General features: G+C 37.8%; 1 protein-coding gene across 8 annotated transcripts in view; it reads left to right on the top strand.

Moving 5' to 3' along the window:
* The first annotated feature begins 178 nt into the window (after window positions 1–178).
* Window positions 179–18,660, top strand: part of MTHFD2L (methylenetetrahydrofolate dehydrogenase (NADP+ dependent) 2 like) — a 142,697-nt gene continuing 124,215 nt past the window's right edge. For 2 of the 8 annotated variants that reach the window (XM_046656370.1, XM_046656369.1), the window contains exons 1-3: window positions 179–399; window positions 14,378–14,562; window positions 15,183–15,305. In XM_046656370.1, coding sequence (XP_046512326.1) covers window positions 257–399; window positions 14,378–14,562; window positions 15,183–15,305 — 451 coding nt within the window. In that variant the 5' untranslated portion in view covers window positions 179–256. Of the gene's footprint in view, window positions 400–2,298; window positions 3,039–3,508; window positions 3,597–4,007; window positions 4,136–6,678; window positions 6,698–9,916; window positions 10,114–14,377; window positions 14,563–15,182; window positions 15,306–18,660 lie in introns of those variants that run through there. The other 6 variants (XM_046656367.1, XM_046656366.1, XM_046656365.1 and 3 more) reach the window with 6 other exon arrangements.

Raw genomic sequence — 18,660 nt, 5'->3', positions numbered from 1 at the left:
ATATACTCTGCCCCGCCCCCTGATGGGCCCGGAGTTCCTTCGGCCCCGCCCCCGCCCCGGTTCGGAGATGGGTGCCTGGCCCCACCCCCGAGACCCAGAGCTTGGCTCCTGGCCCCGCCCCGCCTGGCGCGCCGGAACCCGGCTGCGGGGACTGGCTCTCCCGCCGGGCCGGGTTGGGGCGGAGCCCGGCCTGCAGCTGCGAGGGCCCGGGCGGCGGGGGGTGGAGCCTCCGCCCGGAAGCCGGGGATCCGCGGCCATGGCTGTGCGGGCCGGCGCCCTCTCGCTGCTCCGAGGCCTCCTGGGCCGAGTGCCGGCCCTGGGCGGGAACGCGGCGCCGCCTGTGGGGGCGTCGGGCGCGGCCGGGCGCGCGTTGCGGGGCTTTCGGAGCAGCGGCGTAAGGTACGAGCGCTCCCGGTCGCTCGCTCTCCGCGGGGCGCGTGCTGCGCGGTGCGAGGCCGCCGGCTGTGGGAGGGGCGGCGGGCGCGGCGCGGGACGCCCGGGCTGGGCTTCCGACCTTGGCCTTGCCGGCCGCCCGGGTGGGTGGTGTCGGCTTCAGGTCGGGCTGCTTGGATGTGCTCTGCTCTGGGCTCCGGCCCCAGAACTTCCATCTTTGCAGCAGGTGCAGTTGAGTGATTCAGGGTGACATTTGAGGCCCTCAGGAAAGGTGCCATAAAAACGCACGGCCTGCTTGGTGCCGGCATTTGTTTTTATTTTGGTTATTGTTGTGTTTCCTAAACAAAGGCGTGGGCGTTGTCCAGATGGTTTACTAATATTTGAGTTTCTGAATTCCTTTGTTGGTGGTAATGCTGACGTCTTTTCCAACTCCAAAATCCTTAGTGATTTCACAAAATCAGCCATTGATCTTGGTTTCTCAGTCTTTTTCTGTATGGCGCTTCCCCAACCTCTGCAATCTGAGATTGACGCGATCAGTCTTAGATTCACTGCATCTCTTTGGACCTTGTTGCTGGCTAATACTTTGCAAGTACAGAACAGTACGGGTTTAACTCTTCTGCACAGTCATGCCCAGGAGCACTTCACCCTTCATTTGCTTGTCGTAGTTGCAAACTCAAACCTAAGAAACTAAAAATATATTCGCTTGACCCAGGGTCAGTGAGTCCAGAAGAAACTTGGTTCTCAGACTTTCAGGGCTTCCAGTCATGTGTTTTCACTGCCGTTGTCCCTGGCCACAGATTGTGTCTTGCTCGTCTTTTTCTATCTCCAGTGCCCAGCACAATACCTGGAATAACGTAGTGATCAGGGATATGGAAACATAGCTAATGCATATTTAATTTAAATTGATTAACTCCAGTATAATTGATTATATATTTGGACCTTCGTCTTGAGTGACTGTAGTAAAAAATTCTTTAGGGTTTACTTTGGACGTAGTTTTTAGTGACTAGGTCTTCCACGAGGATATGTGAGAAAATAACGGTGATTCAGAGTTCTGGTTGTGTAAGCTCTCATGGGTCTGAAAGAATTTACCAGTTGGTTTGGAATGAGTAACTCTGCAACCTAGGAAAAGGAGATTCTATAGAATTCTATTTGTATTACAGCACTGAAGGAATTATCTACTATAGTCACTCTTTATTTAGATATGTAATTATTTTTTCAGTTGTTTTAGTGCTGCTTTCCAGGGTAAGGATAATCTTCTTCAAAGTTTACAAGTTGATTAATTTCCCTTTGTCAGCTTGGTGTAAATGACCCCATCACCCTGTCCTCTCCTTGTACACTGAACAGGAGGCACAAGTTACAACCCAAACATTTGTTGTAGCTACTTGCTTCTCTCTCTCTCTCTCTCACACACACACACACACCCCTAGTTCAGATCTTTTTAATTATATTTAATGGCTTCCTTATAATTTAAAATGGTTAAGTGCAATAATTTTGGTAACGCTAGTCTTAACATAGATAAGAAGTATTGCTTTCAACCCAGCTGCTTTCAGCCCCATTTTAAGCAGATTATAACTGCATAAAATAAGTGATACTTTCAATAGTTTTTATTTTTTAAGGCTGCACTAATTAAGCTAGGAAAGCATGGTGTTTTTGACATCCTCTTGGCACTGAATACCATATATAAAGGTGAGGTTGGCTATAAGGTTGAGAAACACCTGTGGACTGGTGGGTCTCGGGTGGGGAGGAATTCGGACAGTGTGTTGATGCTTATTGGTGTCTCTTTTCTCTTCTAGGACCAGCAGAGAGAAGAGATTCCATCTTCCAGAGGTCGCCACTGTCTGCCTCCCCACTTATCCCCATCATCAGTCATCTTTTTTTTTAATATGTAATGACACATTCGTTGTCTAGTTCTTAATAGTGAATGTAATTTAAATCTGACATCATTCCTATTGACTTGAAATTTGAACCTTAGTGTTATTCTTGGTGAAAATTGCCTTTGATTTGATAAATTCCCTCATGATATTAACTCTTTTAAATTAACAGATTTATTGCCGGTTTCTGAGCGATATAGAACTTAAATGAAAAATGAAAAATTATTTTTCATTATCTTTTCATATTTTTGATTAGTCAGATACCTAACAATTGAACATATATATACTTTTTTAGTGGAGGAGTGCTTTTTTTTAATAAGTGGAATTTCAGGAAATAATGTTTAACGGAATTTGAAAGTTACAAAATCTTGAAGTATCATTTAAAGTTTTTCTTTCAGTGGTTTTCCCTTTAAAATTTGCAGTGAGTTTTTTTTGTATTTACTCGTGAGAAATTAGATCTTATTAATTGGAAGAAACTATATTTAATGTCGGAGAAATAAATAAGCCCTTCTATTTGTTGCAGCTTATTGTTTCTTAAAATGAATTATCTAAACAGCCAAAAAGTTAAAAATAAAAAATTCTTGGTGATTAAATTTTTCCTGTTTTGCCTTTCTGTGTAAGAATGTCCTTGCGTTGTAAACATCACACCAGTCTTTGGTCCAGTGCTTTTCAGTGTATGGAGCTGGGCAGCAGCCTATCCCATTTGGAGGGCAGGTTACAGACCTTGTACGTTAATGTCATGCTCAAAGCAGATTTGCAAGGATCCTACAACAGGTACTTCCCCTAACTCTGCCTTAGGTCATCGTACGTGAACTCGTTTTCAGTAATTAAATGGATATCCCAAGTGTTTGTTCTATATTTATCCTGTTGTTCATTGATTCCTAAAATCATTGATTTGGCAGCTTCTCTCAGTTTTTTTCTCTCCTGCTGTGATTCATTTTAGATTTGTAAAATTTTGTGTCCTAGCCTACATCTCTATGCAAGCCTCACCTTTCTTTATGTCTCACTGCCAATGGCTTTATAATTTTTGCAGCTAGGCCAGCATTTAAAAGAACCTATTTTTTAGAGCTAGTTTATGGTTCATGTTATTTAAATATTCATGTCTTGTAGAGTGGGTAGTTGAATTTAATAATTAAAATAAGACATTTTTATCTGTAAGGCTGTTCATTTTTCTTCAGACTCTCCCCTCTAATACTTACTCAGTATTTCTATCTCTGCAGAATTATTATTTGATTTAAAGATCCTTTTATCCTCATGTGAAGCTTGAAGGACCCAGACTCCAGTTAGGACCCTTACTAAAGCTGATTTTTCTGTAAACCGATTTCAGCCAAGGTAGAGTTAGTCCCCATGGCTAGTAAAGGCAGTTTCTCAAAGTCATAACTTATTTTGTTGACAAATACGGTAGTGTGGTTTTCCTATCTTAATGCCTTGCCTGTTCTAATGAAAATGAGATATGATAGCTATCTGGCTACAATTTTGATTTCTAAGCAGTTCTTATGTCGTTTTAAATTTAGAACCTAATTGTTTCACCATTTAGTGTCTTATGTCTTAGTTTTATGTCTGTGTTCCAGCTTTTCAGGGATAGTGTCTTCTAATGTAGTGTCTCCGAAATCAAGTTTTCTAATTTTAATGGATTAATAGATGAAAAAAGGAGACTGATATTAATCTCATATTTTGTTACAAAGTCATGGTTTTAGTAGTAGTTTAGCAGTTTCTTTAATTACCCAAATCTTTGTTTTTCAGATGCTTTGAAGTTATGTTATCCTTTCATGTTACTACCCTGATGGGATGATAAAAACAGCAGGAAAAAAAAAACACCAGATGATCTTCCATGGTCACACACTCATGGAATTCCATGGAGCTCACTGAAGGTGTCTTAAAATAGTTTGGCTTGGAGGTGATTAAGTTGTGGAGGGATGTTTAAAGAGAAAGGAGCTTGGGTGAAATTTGAACTGCCAGTGAGTGGGATAAATTAATGGTTAGTAATAAATGAGATTTGCTATTAAGAAGTGCAATATGGACCAGAAAAAACACACCTGAAAGATAGAGAACTGTGGGGTCAGAATGGCACATAATCCAAACCTAAATTAGTGTCAAAGAAGAGTGGAGGGTTGGATATTATCCAAGAAGGCTTATCCAGCTGCTCCACTTAACATTACATCATAAGCATTTTCTGTGTTGCCATTGTTTCTGTTAACATTGTATTGGCTGCATCACATTACACTAAGTCATTTGGCCATAACTTACCTAACCATCTTGCTGTTGTTCAATGTTTGGTCCTTGGAGTATATGAAATAATTTACTCTCAGATTCAGGTCATGTTGTTGACAACTTCATACTTAATGATCTGAGCCCTATGTAGGTTTCTGTAATTATTCTCATTAAAGAGTGTGCCTAGAACCAAAAGACTATTCAAAGATTCATAATTCTAAAGTGAAGGCATATAAATAGTTTAAAAACGATGTTCCTGTCCATCCCCCCCTTTTTTTGGCTATTTATATTTAACTTTGCAATGAATATCATCTTGCCTTTAATCCATTTGTGTTGTTGAAAAATAAATTCTTGTTAATATTCAATGAGCCCTTACTCTGTGTTAAGCACTTTGCTGAGATATTCCACACAGTATATCCTTTAATCCTCACAACAACTGAAGGAGGTGGACACTTACTATTCCCAGTTAACAGATTGGGAAATTGAGGCTTAGAGAAATTGAATACCTTGTCCAAGTTAACACAGTAAATAAATAGTGAGGGCACGGTTTGAACCTGCGTGATCTACCCATGATGTAGTGCTTTGCTCTACAAGCACTTTATAATTGTTGACATATCTCATATTGCTTTTTCTCTTTTTGAAAACGTTGATTAAATCTCACAGAACTTTTGAGGATCAAGAAAGCTAATTTTACATACAAATCTTAAAAATTATCTTGTCAGATTCCCTTAAGAGTGTTTCTTAACCTGGGACTTCATGGCTAGAATTTAGGGGATCCATAAACTTAGATGGGAGGTCACTAACCTCTAATAAATTTAGCATTTTCTTCAATGGTGAGTGTTGGCAACAACCAACGGTAATATTAGCAATACTTGTAATGTTGCCAATAAAAACCATACATATTTTAATATCACAGAGTTGATGTAGAGAGCTCAAAACTACGTACACTCGTCATTACTTTGATATTATGGTAATTATTAGAACTGTTATTTAATGCTTTAAAAAAAAAGTGTTTGATAATATTTCAGTAAAACTGGTTTCCTTGTAAACCTGTGTGTTTCATATTTAACATTTAAAAAGATTGTTCTGAGAATCTGAGAAGGTGTCAGGATTCAACAGACTGCTCAGGTGTCCTCATGGTACAAAGCTTAGCATCCATGATTCTTTGTGAAAAGGTGTGGATGTTGTTTAGATGGCTACTGATGTTCTAGTTTATAAGTTAGGGTCCTGTAAGAGTTAAGTTACAAAACTGAATAGCGGAATCATATGTAATGAAAAGAATTTGCTTTGCTTTTTATTGATTTGCAAAAGTACAATTTCTGATAAAATTACTTCAAGGTATAAGTATAGTATTTAAGATGTGAAATGAAATGTTTTTAAAAGACCGTAAACTTAACATTCCTAAGTATTCCTAAGTATTTACTTTCAAAATGTTTGTTTCAAAAGGCTTCCTAGTACTAATGATTGGTTTTATTCCGTATGTAATTTTGTCCTGGTTCCCTTGGGTTTTATTTCTATTGTATTGTTAATTCAAACTCAAATCTCCAAGTTATGCTCTAAGATACGAAGTAATTAAACTGTGTTAGGACCTGCAGAGAAAAGTTAATTGCTAATGATTATATTAGGCTTTTTTTATCTTTATAGATCATAAAAGTTTACTGCAGCTCTAATTAACGTTGTGGTTGAAAATGAGATTGAAACCTAGATGCAGAAGCAAGATGCCAAGTACACAAATTAAGTACACTGTTGATCTTGGGTGGATTTTATTTGTTATTTTACTGGTTCGTGAAGGACTATTTTGATACACAAGAAAAGTAGTGATTTTTTTTCTCCTGTTTACTACTTTGCCTTAGTTAATTAAACACTTCATTTAGTTCTAGAACCATAGATTAACATAGTTACAGTTTATTTTCTGGAAAGTATAGGTAAATAAACAAGGTCATAGAAGCAGCACTTAATGCTGATGACTTTCTGCTCCCATGTTGCTTCTGGTTATCTGAATATGTCTCCACCTGTTTCTTAACAGAAACTAGGAAAGAGAACCATTTTTGCAGAACAGCCAATCAACTCTTAGCCAAATCCTCTCACGTAAGGTAAACAGAACACTCCCAGTATATAGATGAGGAAATTGCATGCCTTTGAGAGCAGTTAAGTGACTTGTCCAACCTCATTATGGCTACTAATGGTGAACCAAGGCTGACACTCAGGACTTGTGGCTTGGAGTAAGTAATTTGTTTTGCATTGTGCTGCCCTGCTACTAACATCCCCCCACACTGTGATTTATTGCTCCCTAATGAAGCCATATTTAGTGCCAGCCCAGCAGTGGAGGGGAAAAGAAAGTGCTGAAAAAGAGACCTGCTTGTCCTGCCTTCTTTGGGGGTCACTTGCAGCATTTCTGCCTTTTCAGAAAATGTCACCTGAGCAAGTAGTGACACGGTGCATGGTGTGAAAGATAGCTAAGGCATCAAATTGACTGTACCTTTGATATGTCTTAATGGCAATGTGACTATGTAATTTTTTGACCAAAGTAGCACATTTATGAGAATAAAAAGAGACATTAAAGTAATGAAAATTTAGAATATTTATTGACTTACAGATATATTAGTGGGCCTATGAAAGAGTTCTATTTAAAACTTTTTTCAAAATTAATGTTTTTAAAGGTAAATTTATATCTTTATACGTTAAAACAATTTAAATTTTTTATCTTAATTTTATTTTTTTCTGTTGATTGAGTAACTTTTAACACATGCCAAATTCTTGGTACATAATCACCTATTTGAATCGGTTTCTTAGCCATATCTTCTTTTATCTTGATACTAATTTTCTGAAAAAAAAAAAGGTGCTTAATTTTAAAATTAAATTCGCTACAGTTTTTTTAAAAGTTGCAAATTACTCTTTTCTTTAGACAGTAGTATTTTCAATTTTAAAAGTATGTCTCTACAGATGCTGAAGCACCTGTGAAGCCCAGACCAAACTCTGCCAAATGGAACATAGTCTCAATTCTAGTTTTTTTCATATTGAAACGTGAAGATATTTCAGTCTAAATATTTTCACAGGTGTCATCTTTGTGCCTGCTTTCAGTATACCTTTTATTGATAAATACTTAGGGTAAAAGTCATCAAATAAGTTGTTCCTATTTATAATTTTTAAAATATTTTGCCATATTTTGATGTAATAAAATTATAGGACTTCTCAATTCCATTCCATTCCATTCCAAAATATAAATTTATTCAATGAAAACTAGGAGCTCCATCAAAAGATTCTTCCCACAAATTGGAATATTTTAAATTGGCATTATAGCCGTATTTGTTTACTAAGACTGCCATAAACAAAGTACCACAAACTCGATGACTTAACAGAAATTTATTTTCACCCTTCTGGAGGCTACAAGTCTGAGATGAAGTATCTGCAGAGCCGTGCTCCCCCAGCCTCTTGTGGCTGGTGATCCTTGGTTTTCCTTGGTTTGTAGCTACATAACTCCAGTCTCAAAAAGTCCTGGCACTACCTTAGCCAGTCTGTCTCATCAACTGTGAGTCCTGTTGTGTTCTGTGATGGAAATTTTATCAGAGAAGGTGGAGGTTTTCTTAACACAGCCCTGCCCAGCTTTGAATATAGTGGGGGAGACAGTAATTTTAACAAGGACGTAAGATCCTACGAAAGGGTAAGAGCTGCTTGCTGTGGGAGCTCATAGCAGAGGCAACTCTTCAGGGTAAAGGGGTCAGAGAACACTTTCCAGACTGCCTTCCACACTGAGACTTGAGGAATATGTGGGAGTGAAGGAGGAACAGACTTGTTAGGGAGGTTAGAGAGGAAGGAAGGAGAAGGAAGAGTGTTTTGGTTGGAGGGAATAGTATATGCGAAGGCCCAGAAATGAGAACCTGGCACAGTTGGTAAGTTGAAATGCAGCTGTGTGTAGTGTGGGACTTGGTGAGCACAGCATTCTTTAGTGATGAGGTTAAAGGAAGCTCATGCAGGGGTTTGTAAGCTACAGGAAATTTGGATTTTAGTTGAAACTCCCTTTTCTCAGTTTTTCAGGTCAAAAATTTTGGAGTTGTATTTGACTTCTGTCCTTTTTCTCACATCCTACACCCAATCTCAGTAACTCCCAGTGGCTCCACCTCCAAAATAGAATGCAAAATAGTCCAGAATCAGACTAATTATCATCTCCGCTGCTTACCCCACTTGCCCCAGCCACCATCATCTCTTGCCTGGGGTACCACACTAGTCTCTTAACGGGCATGCCCACTGCCCCTTTGCTCCCTTAGAGGCTGCCCTCCACATTTTAACCACTTATCGGTGAACAGTGAAAATCAGGTCATGACACTCCTTAAAATCTCCAAATGCCTTCCTATCTCACGGTAAAAGCCAATGTCCTTTCGAAGGCCTGCAGGACCTTATGTGATCTGATGTCCCACTACTTGTCTGACTTCAAGACCTGTCCTGGTCCACTTGTTCTTTCCACTGCAGCCACTGGTGTCCTTACTGTTTGTCAAACATGCCAGGCACGCTTCTGCCTAAAGTCTGTTGTACTTGCTATGTACTTCTCTTGGCCTAGAATTCTTTTCTCCAGATAAGCACATGACTTATTCCTTCATTTCTTTCATTTATGCTCAAATGTCACCTGATTAATCAGAGAAGTGACACCTTAACTCACCTATATAAAATGGCAGCTCTAGCCTCCAGATATGCCCTTTCCTTCTGTTTTTCACATATGACATGTTAAATATTTTCTTTTTTAAGAAAAGTTGCTTGTGGGGCTGGCCTGGTGGCATGGTAGTTAACTTGGCCCACCCCACTTTGCAACCTGGGGTTCTTGGGTTCAGATCCTGGGCACAGACCTACACACTGCTCATCAAGCCGTGCTGTGGCAACATCCCACGTATAAAATAGAGGAAGATGGGCACAGATGTTAGCTCAGAGCCAATCTTCCTCACATACACACAAAAAATTGCTTGTGTCTTCTTTAGCTAAAGTATAGTTTCTATAGAAGCAGACAATTTGTTTTGTACACTATTATTTATATTCCTGGTGCCTAGAATAGCACCTGGCACAGAGAAGTTTCTCAATATGTATCTACTAAGTTATTAAATAATGGGCGTGTAGTGAGGAGTTTTAACCAGGAAACTGACATGAGTAAATTTGGAAAATCACTCTGGCTGTAATGTGGAAAATGGATTAGCAGAGATCAACTCTGCAGCCAAGGAGCACTCTTAGGAGCCGTGTGCTTCTGGCTGAACATCTGAATTGTTGCTGATACTTAACATTTGTCAAGAATATGCATGTTAAAAGATCTCATTTGTTTATGCACTAAGGACTATGTGAGCTACATAATGCGTGTGTTTACCACTTCTTCCAGCATGTGGACTGATACAGGCATCCTCCCATTGGGCCTCCACTAATTCCAGGTTGCCTGATTTATCCTTATATTGTATCTCCCACAGAACCAGGCTTGCTGAGGTCTGCAGTGACTGCGGGAATCAATAGGATGGGCCAGCTGCTATGGGAAATCCTCAAAGTCCCTATTCGTAATTGGGTGACTGTCATATGGGTGTTTACCCATAAACACCAGCTAGGCCAGGCTATATCATGCCAGCTATAATGAGCAAGATGACTTAGCACATCAGAGCTATAATGTAAAGTAAGTCCTGTCACTCTCTCAGACTCCAGCATACTGGGTGCAGTCAAATTTAATCTGTATATAGAGTGTCTCTTTGGAAGCCAGGAATCAGTTTATGCCATTGTCATCTATGACATTCTCAGGGTCACACAGTTTCATAGTGTCTAGGCCATAATTATCCTGGCTTATGTTTAGTGATTGCCAGTTTCACAGTAGCCTCTGAACAAATTACTGTGTGTAGCAGAGAACCAACTAATAAAACGTATCAGCAGCAACACTGCTATTCATATGCTGTAAAATGCAACATGGAGTTCAGGTGGTTTTGTATTTTAAAATACAAATGTATGTTCTCCACTGTAAGAGTGAGTGCTAATATATTAGCAGGTAAACTTGCTTCTCTAGTAGAGTATTTTGCCCTAACTGAATATTGCTGACACAACTTAATTTATGGAAAGTATTTATTTTTACTACCTCTTAGAAATAATTCATGCTGGAATCAGTTGCCATATCTGCAGTTGGTATTTGCTAATATAGGAGGTCTTTGTTCTCTTAGCATTAAAAGGCCACCTAAGTGAATTAATAAAAATTGGGCATCCGAAATTCATATTAAATAGTGAAAAAAGCTTGTTACTTAATCCTGGAAAATAAAATTTAAACTCAGAAGTAAGTATATTTCATCTCAACTTGATTTAGTCTATAATTGTAATTATGTTCTAATTATTAGAATGTACAAAAACACAAACTACAAAAGCTCACTCAAAAAATAATAGATAACCCAAACAGCCCTCTATATTAAAGAATTGGAATGTGTAGTTTTAAACCATCCTACAAAGAAAGCTCCAGGACCAGATGGCTTCACGGGTGAATTCTACCAAACATTTAAGGAAGAAATAATAAGAAATAATAATAATTCCGTACAGACTCTTCTGGAAATTTGAAGAGAATGAGGTACTTCCTAACTCATTCTATGAGGGCAGCATCACCCTGATACCAAAACCATACAAAAACATTCAAGAGAAGAAAACTGCAGAGAAACACCTCTCATGCACATAGATGCAAAAAATTAACGAAATTTTAGATGAAATCCACAATATCTGGAAAGGACAGATATGTCATGAGCAAGTGAGGTTTATCCTAGGAATACAAGATTGGTTTAATGTTTGAAAATCAATCAGTGTAATTCACCATATTGAAAGACTAAAACAAACAAACAAAAAAATACGGTATATGATCACTTCAATAGATACAGAAGAAGCATTTGACAATATTCTTATAAAAAGACTCATCAAACTAGGAATAAAACTAAATGATAGAACTAAGTGTATAACCCGAACCCATGAAACTTCTAGAAGGAAACATTGGAGAAAACCTTCGTCACCTTTAATTAGGCAAAGATTTCTTATACACAACACCAAAAGCATGATCCATAAAAGGGAAATTGATTGAAATATGTCAAAATTGAGAACTGATCTTCCAAAGCTTAGCTAAGAGAATGAAAAGGCAAAACACAGACTGGGAGAAAAATATTTCAAATCACATATCTGATAGAGGACTTAAATCTAGGATATATGAAGAACTCTCAAAACTCGATAATAAGGAAAGAACCTATTAAACAATGAAAAAAGATTAAATTACACAATTCCCCCAAAGAAGACAGGCAGATGGTATATAAACACAGGAGAAGATGCTCAACATCATTATTCATTAAGGGAATGCAAATTAAAAGCACAATGAGATACTGTCATATAGCCACTAAAATGTCTAAAACTTAAAGGCTGACCTTACCAAGTGATGACAAGTATGTGGAGCAACTGGAACTCTTATATACTGCTAGTAGAAATGTAAAATGGTACAACCACTTTGGAAAACAGATTAGCAATTTCTCACAAATTTAAACATATACCTACCATATGACCCAGCCATTGCACTCCTAGGTATTTGATTAAGAGAAATGAAAGCATATGTGCATACAATGACTTGTACGTGAATGTTTATAAAAGCAGCAGCACTTGTCATGACTAAAAACTGGAAACAACTCAAATATCCATCAACAATTGAATGGATAAATTTTGATATAGCCTTACAATGGAAAATTACTCAGCAATAAAAGGAAATGAACTATTGATACAGGCAACAATAGGAATGAATCATAATTATGCTGAGTGAAATTAGCTGGGTAAAAAGGCATATTTAGTGTGCATGATTCCATTTTTATGAAATTCATGATAATATAAACTAATATATGGTGAAGGAAAGCAGATCACTGATTACCTGGGGATGGAGGGAGAGCATGACAGGGACAGGTGAAATGGTGAGATTATAAAGGAGTATCAGGAAACTTTAGGGGTGATGGATATGTTCATTTTCTTGATTGTGTTGATGGTTTCCCAGGTATATACATATATCGGAGCATCAAATTGTACATTTTAAATATGTGCAGTTTATTTTATGTCAATTATACTTCAATATCTTATTAATATTATATCAATATTAATTCAAATCTATTACAAAATTAGGGCAGTGGAGCAAGATTGATACACTGAATTTACCATGACCTTCCATGTCTTGAAAGCTGTTAAAGTTTTAGTGGAAAGTAGAAAAAATTAGAATCAAAAGTAGAGTTTTCTTTTAATTATACTTTCTTATAAATTAGAAGTTTACGTATAATTGTTTAGTTGTATTGTCTAGCCAGTCAGTTTACTTGCTCAGTTAGTTGTTTACCCATGGTTATGATTATTATTAAAATATACTTTTGTGTTGAACTGAAGAAGTAGTTTTCAGAGACGGTCATGCACAAGAATACCTGTGGGAATTTGTTAGATGTGCAGATTCACAGGCTTCCCCCACCCCTAGGGATTCTGAATCGTGGATATGGTTGTGGGGTCTGGGAATCTGCAAGTTCAGCAAGCTTCCCAGGCAATTTTCGTGTATGTATCCATAGACCACATTTTGGAATCCCTTCTTACCAGAAAATTGTTTACATCAAAGTTGTATGAACTTGGATGAACACTGTGGACCGCTGCTGCCAAGCTGAAATAGAGTATTCTTGATCGGGTTCTACGTATATGTACACAAACCTGTTAGAGAGGGCGGCTGACCTATTTGGAAGGAGTGCAAGTCTGCGTTTTGTTTGTGTTGGCTGATATTCATGGTGCCTGCCCTCATTAGAAAATAAAAAGTGTACAGGGACTAGAAAGAATTAGGGTGCCATAAGGTTTTCCTTTCCTCCTTTTCCTCTTCTGCTTCTTCCTCCTCCTCCTCCTCCTTTTCCTCTTCTTTGCGTATTCATTGACCTGCATTTGGCATTTTGTGTAATAATCATGTGCTATAGATCATGCTTTCACGAAGCCTTTCAACATTGAGAGGACAGGATCAGCAGGAAAAAGGAACCATCAAATACTTTATCAGATATCTTTAAAAAATAAACGCACAGAGCAGCATTAGTTCACCACTTTTAAGTTTCATATCATGGAGAGTAGGAAAGCCTTCCCATTATGCATTTCTTTGTGCCTTTCCAAAGATAGATTTATGTCATTTATTAAAGTATAGCATTTCTTACTTTCTTAAGCACTTATAAACTGCAGGGAAATGATGTTCTGAGCAGTTTTTCTATTAGAAACGATGCCGAGGTGTGGGGAGCAGCTGAGCCATCAGCTTACTGAACTGGTCCCCACAGTAATGAATGACAAGCATGGCAAGACTGGCAGCTGTTGTCACAGAGTTGTCCTGGAGGTGTGGAATGAAATTTTTCCTTGAGTAAGTTAAAAGAGTTGAGTAGTACAGAGCTCATGACTTCAGGGTCTTGTGCAGGATGCACTAACTAAAGAGTGAACTAACTTAACCTTAGGGTCCCAAGACTGCGGCCACGTGTATACAGCATGGCGCTGGGCTTTGAAGATGGGTGCTGGTTTTACATAGACTGTGCTGGTCTGCCTCTTCTGAAAAAATAGCAGAGCCTTTAATACAGCCACTATTATCGTCCGGGTCTTGAGTATGTGGTTTGGTAATTTAAAAAAAATGTATATGTGTATATGAAAGTTATGAAGAAATGTACACTATAGATAAGTATAATATAGAACTAAAAAGCAGAGTTGGAATCCACAAAATCACTAACATATTTATGAAACTGAAGAATGGGTGTCAAGTATACATGAAAAAAAATCAAATTTTGGTTGCTCACTTGGAGAACCATAGATGTTTTGTTCACTCTTCTACTTTAAATATAGGTGGTTGAATGTTCCTTATTGTCTTTTTAGTACTAAATTTATTCTTTGGTTTTCCACAGACATGATGCCATTATTATCTCAGGAACTGAAATGGCCAAACAAATCCAGAAAGAAATCCAGCGAGGTGTGGAGTCATGGATTTCCCTTGGGAACAGAAGACCTCACCTCAGTATCATTTTAGTGGGTGATAACCCAGCAAGTCACACTTATGTCAGAAGGAAGATCAGAGCCGCCTCTGCTGTAGGTAGGGATGTGTTTTAGTTGTACTTATTACTAAATTTTTTCTGGCTTTACTTCAAAGTGTGGTAATTATGAGTGATAATTGTCAAACAAGTGCTGTTCAAATAACATGTTATTATTATTAGAGATTATTCAGTTACCAAAGTTTATAATCATTTCTTACTCTTTCTCTTCAGATTTCTTATTGAATCTGTTCAGTGGGATTTCAGATCCTATGGTGAGATGTGAGAGGAACATTTGACATTTAAAGGGCCCGTTTTTATTACATTTGCTTTAATCAGATAATAAACCTGGCTAGTTCACTCTGTGAACTTGGCCTAATAGTGGTGGTGGTGGTATTGGCATTTTTATTCTATTAGAATCCACTAACAGTAGCTTGTCACAAATAAATGGAATTTGCCACATGAGACACTGGGCCGAAGAATGCATATGAATTATGAGAAAACATGTGTGCTGTTTGAGAAGTCCTTCCAGATGATGCTTTGAGCATTGTTTTTGTAGAAGGGCCTGTCCTTCCAGTGGGACAGGAGCAGAGGAAACCGGCCACACACTGTGTAAGACACCACTAATGAAAAACCACATCTTTGTTAGTCAAGTGACTCTCTGTACTTATTTTCCTTCCAGGTATCTGTAGTGAGATCATTCTAAAACCTAAGGATGTTTCTCAGGAAGAACTTTTGGATATAACTGATCAGTTGAACATGGACCCGAGAGTCAGTGGTATATTAGTTCAGTTGCCACTGCCAGGTACGTAACACTCTTCTGTTTGTCTGGTTTGGTTAGGAAAGAGGGCATCTTTCAACATTATATCATGATACTTCAAGTAATTTATAAAATATGTTCAGAAGGGGACTAGCTATTATACTAGCATGTAATAGGTGACAATTTCTGAATGACTTATGTTTATATTGACTGAAAGTTGTGAAAGAAAAACTTAGGCATTAGCAATGCATGCCGTCCTTGCATTGTACCATAGTGTAAGACCGTAAAAAGGACTGTGTAAGCTGAAACTGGGCAAAGCAATCTTAATAATCAATGGGAAAAATAATAATTGTTCTGTGACTTTTAAAATGTTTTCTCAAAACAATAAAAACTCACTTACTGTAGTTTTTAAATGTATAAAGGAATGAAAAGATAGTAAAACTAACACTTATTTGGTACATTGTAATTTAAAACATTAGAAACATTGAGAATTAAAGTGTTTTATTTCTTTGCAAAAAACTTGTCAAGAGGAGTCTGAACAGTACTTGCCTTCTTCTCATAGAACATAATATGGAGCAAGCGTTTTTCTGTACCTTGCTGAATTAAATTGTCATGTTCCTTTCTAAGTTAGGAACAGCTTTCATTTTGTCCTTTGTACTTCCAATGTTGTGAAATATCTCTGCGAATTTCTAATATCTGAAGTTTTATGCTGGTGTCAGTTCCCCTGGGACGTTGGCATTCTTTTTGTCACAATGATTTTCCTCGTTTATGTCAACAGCTCACCTTCACTAAGTTCCTATGGCTGCGTAGCTACATCGCTCCAAAGGGCTCAGGGTCAACATTCCAGGGTCACCTATTTCTTGTACGATCCATTTACAGTCAGTTAGAATCCTACTGAAGTGACTTTATCTTATTTTTTACATTCATGGTTCTTACTTTCATGCTGGCCTAGATATCCCCTATCTACTTCACTGTCGCCATTTTCAGATCTTCTGTTCACATCCAATTTCACTTCCAACCTCATCACATTTCGTTTCTTTGCTGCACTTTCATCTTTATAGGCTAAGTTCCTCTGCCCATTATCCGGTTTTTTGAAACAGCATGTGAGTTTATCACTGGGGTACAAGGAGGCAACTCGATTTGCTGTTTCTGTTTGAACTGAATAACAAATGCGCAGTGACCAGTGATGGACGGATTTTGAAAGAAGTGACATAGTCACTGAGCTTGATGTCCATCTGTTATTTACGTAGTGGTTTGTGGCCCAAAGAGCCAGCAGCTCTTATATAATTACTCACAGTTAAAATACGATGATAACTGAAATTTGAACTGTTGTTGGAGGACTGGTATTTATTTAACTAAATTGTGGCTCTGAAATTCATGCATATTTCAACTGAACAAAGCAAGGACTGCCAGTATAGTATAGATTACAGTAGTTTTGTGCAGTTTTGAGGTCTTCTGTTAAGTTTGGATTTGCAGAAAGTAAAGCTCTTGATGTGAGATCTTTGTACGGCATCAGTATTTAATTTATCCAACAATAGAACTTAATATCTTGGTATATATTACAGCTTTTGTTTTGTTTAAATCACACCAAAAATTCACATTTCAGATTCTTTTCCTCCAATATGGCTGCGTTAAAAAAAAAAAGTTTGGAAGGATGTTAGAGGTCATCAAGGTTTCCCCTTGAGAAAAATGCTTCTGACAGGTAATACTGTAGATACATCATGTTGAAACCAGTGTAGTGATTAATCACTTATTTTTATAACTGGAAAAGGAATTCAACACGTGCAACACTCTCATTTTATATCATAGGAAATTAAGTTCTAGGAAACATCAGGGCTTTGTTAACATCACAAATCTGTCCAAAAAATTTTGGCAGTGGGTTTAAACCCAATTGTTTGGCTCATGCAAAAAAATAATCTCTTTTTTGCACTGTATTTGCTAAGCAATCATCTTGCAGTTTGCAGTTTTTAAAATTTCCCCCACTTGTATTTGTACTACATGTAGTTATTAAAAACATGTCACAGGGGCCAGCCTGGTGGCACAACAGTTAAGTTCACACATTCTGCTTCGGCGGCCCAGGGTTCCCAGGTTTGGATCCTGCGTGCAGACCTATGCATCGCTTGTCAAGCCATGCTGTGGCAGGTGTCCCACATATAAAGTAGAGGAAGATGGGCACGAATGTTAGCCCGGGGCCAATCTTTCCCAGCAAAAAGAGGAGGATTGGCAGCATTTGTTAGCTCAGGGCTGATCTTCCTAAAAAAAATTTAAAAAGTAAAAATTAAAAAAGTCACAAATTTAAAAATAACTACATTAAATCTAGTTTGTCTTAAAAAAATTAAATTCATATCTGTAGATTTTTTCCCTCGTTATGGGCAACATTCCTCTTTTGATGAATTTATTAGCAGTTTACCACTAGATGGCACTGGTAATCTGTCTGTACTAAAATAAATTTCTTGAGTCCTGACTTCATTTTAGAGAATGAGAAACGTAGAGCCAAAGGGACCATGGTAGTAACAAATATCTGGATGTTCTGAGACATGGCAATTTTCTATCTAACTGAGAAGCCAATAATGTACAAAGGAATAGTGGCTAAAATTTATTATGTCTCAGGTACTTTACGTTTATTAATTCATTGAATCCTCACAATAATCCTGTGGAGTTGGAGCTATTATTGCGTACATAGTACTGATGAGAGATTTGAGGCACAGAGAGGTTAAGTAGTTTCCCCTAAGGTCACAGAACTGGTAAGTAATTGAGCCTGGATGTGAATCCAGGCAGACTGGTCCCTTGCCATTCCTTTTAACCATGTTACTATCCTCACAAGCATATATATCAGTGTTAGCTAGTGAGTGATGTGTGCTTACTATGTGGCAGGTATTCCTTTATATGAATGATTTTATTTAATCCTCAGAACAGCCTTGAGTAGGAATTATCTTCATTTTACAGATGAAGAGACTCATCTACATTACTTAACCTACTTAACCTCCATTATACTGGGACATAAGGTTTGTTGGTTAATAGAAAAAGTTGGTTAAAGTAGAAAAGCATAAAACAATGCATGTTTACCTTAAACATTATATTATAGCATAAAGCATTTAAATACTCATTCGTCAATCTTTTGATGTAGGTCCAAGACTCTTGGGAACCTACTGACTGGAATTTTGTGTCATCTTCTGGTATTAATAATACCTATGATTCATTGCTTATAATTTTCAGTTTGAGTGATACTAAGTGAAAATTTATCTAGATTTTAAAATGTCTCCCAATCTTCGTAGCTGTCTTGCCCTTATCTAAGTTACTAATAATTTTTTTTAGTTCTCAAGAGTCTTTCCAGAACGTTCAACTTAGTTTTCATAGAAATAGCAACTATTTTCTTTTCACATTCCATTGTCATTTGTTT

The sequence above is a fragment of the Equus quagga genome, chromosome 3, assembly GCF_021613505.1.
Source record: "Equus quagga isolate Etosha38 chromosome 3, UCLA_HA_Equagga_1.0, whole genome shotgun sequence".
Classification (NCBI taxonomy): Eukaryota; Metazoa; Chordata; class Mammalia; order Perissodactyla; family Equidae; genus Equus; species Equus quagga.
This window is presented reverse-complemented; position numbering and strand designations above follow the sequence as displayed.